General features: G+C 58.7%; 1 protein-coding gene across 1 annotated transcript; it reads left to right on the plus strand.

Moving 5' to 3' along the window:
• Positions 1-315: 315 nt before the first annotated feature.
• HSPB8 (heat shock protein family B (small) member 8) lies at positions 316-4,393 on the plus strand. The gene is made up of 3 exons (XM_026860036.1): positions 316-1,191; positions 2,350-2,413; positions 3,641-4,393. Exons 1-3 carry the CDS (start codon positions 813-815, stop codon positions 3,798-3,800), a joined length of 603 nt encoding a protein of 200 aa, XP_026715837.1. The 5' UTR covers positions 316-812; the 3' UTR covers positions 3,801-4,393.
• Positions 4,394-5,430: the final 1,037 nt, after the last annotated feature.

Genomic DNA, 5,430 nt, shown 5'->3' on the forward strand with positions numbered 1-5,430 from the left:
GCCCAGCCCCACTGAGGGGGTATTTTTAACAGGTGACTCTGGGGTGAAAGCAGCCGGCCCTGAGCTTGGGGGCTATTTTGGGCAGGTGGGCTGGGTGCAGGGTGGCGGGAGGGGGTGGCGGAGCCAGGGCAGCTGCTGAAGTGCCGTGGCCTCACAGCAGCCAGGATCCTCAGGCCGGAGAGAGAGGTCAGCTGCCACAGCCCAGATTCTCCACGGCTGTTTCATCCTCTCCAAAATACTTGGCTGACAGGGCAGGAATTGCAAAACACACCCCCCCCTCCCAAATCCGTATAAATAGCGCTCGCCCGGCGGCTGGAAGGTTAGAGAAGTTTCTCGGCTCCAAGCTCAGGCATTTATTGCAGCTCTCGCCCAGGAACGGCAGGGAAAGTCGCACATAAAGTGCTGAGGAGCGAGAGGGGAGAGATAAGCTTTTTAATCTTGGGATATTTGGTTTATTTTTTTTTTCCCTCTCCTGACAAGAAGTTTTATTTTCCTCTCCCTGGTCCCTGGGATCGCAGCCAGACAGGAAGCATTTTCTCACGGCCAGAGAGCTCCCTCCGTCCTTCCTGCGCTCCTCCAGCTCCCAGTGATTCAGCCCTGAATTGATTTTCTCCGTCGTCCTTCACCTGGTGCCGGGGAAGGAGGGGACTGTCCCCGCAGCGCCCACCTGCGTGCCCGCGTCCTGCCCGGGGTGGATGCGTCTCCTCCGGGACGGGCTCTCTCAGCAAGTTCGCAGCCAGGAGCGGCCGCGCAGAGGCTGAGGCTCCGTGGGAGAGCCCCGTGGACACACTTGGACCCCTCTGAAGGAAGCCATGGCCGACAGCCAGATGCCCTTCTCCTGCCATTACCCCGGCAGGCGCAGCGTCCGCGACCCTTTCCGGGAGCCTGGCTTGACCTCACGCCTGCTGGACGATGATTTTGGGATGTCACCCTTCCCTGGGGACCTGACGGCAGACTGGCCCGACTGGGCTCGGCCACGGCTCACCACCACCTGGCCGGGTCCCCTGCGCACCGGCATGGCCCGCGCCTCCACCATGGGGCCCGGCTACGGTGCCCGCTTCGGGGGGTACCCTGAGAGCCGCAGCCCCGTGCCCTTTCCCCGCGAGCCCTGGAAGGTGTGCGTCAACGTGCACAGCTTCAAACCCGAGGAGCTGACGGTCAAAACCAAGGATGGCTACGTCGAGGTGTCAGGTGAGAGTGAAGGCACCGGGGAGGAGGAGGATGGGGCATGAAAAGGAGCTGGTCCTGCCCTGCCTGTGCCAGCTCAAGAAGTTGCCATAAAATGAAAAATCATCTTTATTTTAAGCCAGTGGTGGTAGCTCTGTGCTCAGGAGCAGGCCCAGGCTGAGGCAGGGCTTGGGGCAGCCCCATGGGCAGTTCAGGGGTGCCATGGGGGGACCCAGCTCACAAGCTGGTGGTTTACTGCAAAAATAAAAAGGACAAGTCTCCTTTGAGGTAAATCTCCCCGCTTTCTGCCCTGGCTGGCCAGGGAGGCGCAGCTGCAGGCAGCGGCACCCTGCAGTGAGCTGCTGAGAGGGGCCCCAGCTTGGCTCGGTTAATTATAGCTGGGGTGAGGCCGGCGCAGAGGGAGGTTCCCTTTAAAGGGGCCGAGAGAGGCACCTCCAGTGCTGGGAAGTGGGGGGCAGCTGCCCCATGGCCTCCACCCCAGGCCCAAGAGGCCCCAGCCTGGAGACAAGCCAGCCAGAAGCATTTCCCTAATAATTCAGTTCATGGTGGGGACAGTGGGTGCGGGGTGCACCACATCTGGGGTGTCCGTGGGCACCTTGTCCTGAGCATCTCATCAGCCTGGCACTGACATTCCGCATTGTCCTCAAGTGCCCCAGGCCAGGGTCCCCAAGGTGGGCTGGGGGCTGCCACACAGCATGGCCCTGGGTATTTATTTGGGGCGCACGGCATCACAGAGGGAAAACCACAGGTGAGGGGGGTCTGGGCAGCCACTGGTGTGATTTTAGCCTCAGAGATGCTCCAGGCACAGGGATCCCCAGCCTGACAGTATGGTGGAGGGGACCCCAGCCTGGTGAGCAGGACAAGGAGGGACACTGCCACCTCCAAGGGTTTTATTATGTCTTGGAAATTTTTTCCGAAGCCCCAGCTCTTGGCAGCCTGCGAGACCCCAGGCTCTCACTGGGAATATGGGTGTGCTCTGTCCGGCGCCTCCTTCCCTACATAGAGGAGGCTCCCAGAGCCCTCCTCAGAGGGAAGGATTTGTGCTGGGGAAGGGAAACCACTCCTCTGAAAACTTTCCTTTTGGGTTTTGTTGGTTGTCTGTTGGGGAAAAAAGTAATCTCCCAGTGAGGTGGTGACATGGGGTGTTGCCCTTCCCTGCAGGCAAACACGAGGAGCAGCAGGTGGAAGGAGGGATCGTCTCCAAGAACTTCACCAAGAAAATCCAGTAGGTACCAGCCAGCCCTGGGGTGTCCCCATGCCAAAGGGGCTGGGGCATGGGGGAGGCTGCCACATCCCCTTGACCAGCACCTAAATGTCGCTGCCTGCTGTGGGACCCTGTCCCTGCGGTGCAGGCAGGTCACAGGCAGCACGGGGATGGCACTGGGGCCGAGCTTTGCCAGTCCCCGTGTCCCGGCTCACACATGCAGGGACTCCTGCACCTGTTTTCACCCCAAAATCTGCTCTTTTGCAGCATGTGCGTGGCTGGTTCAGGCCACACTGTGATTTCCCAAGGGAGGTAAAAGAGGAGGAGGTCTTTCTCTGGGGGATTTGTCAGTCTCTTCGAGGTCTGGGGCTGCATTCGGAGCCACCTGGGGTGCAGGGAGCGAGAGGGGTGCAAGGGCCCTCGCTCACAGTGCCTGCGCATCCCCCGGGGTTTAGCGGCACACGACGGGCTGACACCATCATCAGCTCCAAAATACATCCCCGTGTGTGAATGTACATGTATATATCCATCTGAATGATGTCAGTCAGATTGCTATCGCGTTGACTCACCGCGATGGCTCACTTTGGCAACAACAACAGCGAAAGGCAAGTCCGGAGGCAGGCGAGCCCCAACCACGGCACTTTGCCCATGCTGGGGGCAGATCCCCAGCCGCGGGGCTCAGGGGCTTAACAGGGAGAAGCAGCAAAGCCCAGGGCATGGGAAGGGTTTCCTCAGCTGGCAGCAGCTCAGCTTTGCTCTTCCACCCCAAAGGAGCCCTGTGCATCCCAAAGTCCCTCAGGAAAGCTGGGGCAAGCACTGTGCTCCCTCCTGCTCGGCTCTCGGCAGCCGCCGCGGCTCCTTTTACGGGCAAGGCTTGGGGCTGACGTGGGCTGCGGCACGGAGATGATTTACTCCCGCTTTGCAGAAGCCTGGGCGGCACAAGCAGCGGGTGACATCCTGTCAAACACATCTGCCGGGGAGATTAAACAGAGCACTCAAAGGGGCCAGACGGGCCAGGAGGCCACTTTAAATATCCCCAGCACATTCCCAGGCGCTCCAGTAATTACGTGGGCTTTGCTGAGCCCTGTGCCTGGGCTGCTGGCTGGGCATCAGTGGTTCCCCACACGCTGGGGGTCTTGTGTGGGCTTCCCAAGGGTCAACATCCACCAGGGATGCAGCATGCTGCAAGCCAGCAGCCCCCCGGCCCTCCAGCTCCTAAACCATCTCATCTTTCCTCCCCTCTTGCAGGCTGCCCTATGAGGTGGACCCCATCACAGTCTTCGCCTCCTTGTCGCCAGAGGGGCTGCTGATCATCGAGGCGCCCCAGATCCCCCCCTACCAGCAGTACAGCGAGGGTGGCTGCAGCAGCGAGATCCCCGTCGAGAGCCAGGAAGCCACCTGCGCCTGACCTGCGTCCCTCCCGCACCCCGGCATCCCTCCCCCCGTCTCCCCTCTCCTCCCGGACCCCTGCTCCCCAGCCCCCTGCGGCGTGGAGTCTGGACAGCCTCCAGCAAGGGTGACGGGTGCTGCTCGCGGGGATGGCAGCACCCGCCACCCCACAGGGGGACCAGATGAGAGCCGGGGCATGCACACCGGGTGCCAGGCCACCATCCCAGAGGGCTTGTAGCCATCTGAGGTGCCGGTAGAGATTTTGTGCCCATGGGGCCGAGCAGAACGGATGTCCCTGTTACAGTTATTTTTTGCTCTGAGCTGCTCGGATGGGATATTTATAACAATAGCAAAAAAGGGCCCTTTTTTTCTCTAAAATTGACATGTGTCTTTTCCTTCTCTGTGGGTTGTTTTTTTTAAACTACATCTCTGCAAAGGACGCGCGTCTGGTGGCGGAGCTTGATGGCACGGCCTCCGTCCTGAGAAACGCAAACCGTCTGCGTGCTTTGAACATTGGTTTGGGTTTTGTTTTGTTTTTTCTTTTTTTTTTCCAAAGACAATTTGTGCTTTTATGTGTCAGACCTGAGGAATAAAACCCAGTCGATGTTCTTAGCCTCTGCTTGTCTTGGCTGAGCCCAGAGGGACAGGTGCAGGGCTACGGGAGGGTGGCAGGGAGGAGGGGGAATGCCATCACGTGCCACCTCGCCTCGTCTGTCATGGGATCCTCCCCATGGGGGGAAGGAAAAGAAAGATGTGTGGGGATGTTTGCACTGATGGGTGGCTGTAGCATTTGCTTGAGCCTTTTCTGCAGCCAGTGAATGCCGAGTCCCAGCTAACTTTGTGTCAGGGAAGCACCAAGCCTGGCGAGGACCATGGGCTCACCCTTTCCTTACCCTCTTGAGGGGTTGCAAATGCTTTTCCTGCTTGGGGATGCTAAATCAGCCTCTGAGCTGAGAAAGTCAGGTTTGAACCATCCCCATTTCCATCTCACTCTGCCAGATCCCCACCAGCAGCTCCACAGGGAAGCACTTCCCAGCTAATTCCTCAGCGGCAAGTGCTTTCTGCTGGGCTCTGCACACAGCCTTAAAACCATTCCCGGGGGTGAAGCACTGGGTAAGATTTGTTAACAAGCTGCACTGTCCGGGGTTGGCAAAGCAGAGGTGCCGATGGGCAGCAGGAGTTTTTCCATCGATCTGCGTGGCACCTGGACTGGGCACTCGGTTTTCCATGTCACCAGGGCCTTGGAGTTAAAAATACAACTCACATGCTCCGCTATGGCTCATTCGGGATGTGGTTACCAACAACAGCCCATCACATGCCGTAAACCCTGGCCCCAGTGCTCAGGGGCCACAATGGTACCCACACTCCAGGTCACAGAAGGGAACCTGGGGGCTCTTGACCTAGTTTTATATATTTAATTTTCAACAGCAATTAATTTTCAACACCCCAGGCAGTGTACAACACCCCCACGCCCATCCACGGGAGCCAGCCCCGGGCTCAGTCACGACAGCTCTGCCAGGCGTGGCTGTGAGCACAGCAATTTTTATGAATAAAATATAATTCTCGAAATGTAATACCGACACCAGGATGGAAAGCAAAAAAGTCATGAGTCACAGCTCCAGCCTCGTGTCCCTGTGCCACGTGGAGCT

The sequence above is a fragment of the Athene cunicularia genome, assembly GCF_003259725.1.
Source record: "Athene cunicularia isolate RWA chromosome 15 unlocalized genomic scaffold, athCun1 chr15_part1, whole genome shotgun sequence".
Classification (NCBI taxonomy): domain Eukaryota; kingdom Metazoa; phylum Chordata; class Aves; order Strigiformes; family Strigidae; genus Athene; species Athene cunicularia.

Coding starts and splice junctions, on each gene's coding strand:
- HSPB8 (XM_026860036.1), top strand. CDS start 813: ATGGCCGACAGCCAGATGCCCTTCTCCTGCCATTACCCCGGCAGGCGC. Junction 1,192..2,349: donor TGGCTACGTCGAGGTGTCAG/GTGAGAGTGAAG, acceptor CCTTCCCTGCAG/GCAAACACGAGGAGCAGCAG. Junction 2,414..3,640: donor AACTTCACCAAGAAAATCCA/GTAGGTACCAGC, acceptor CCCCTCTTGCAG/GCTGCCCTATGAGGTGGACC.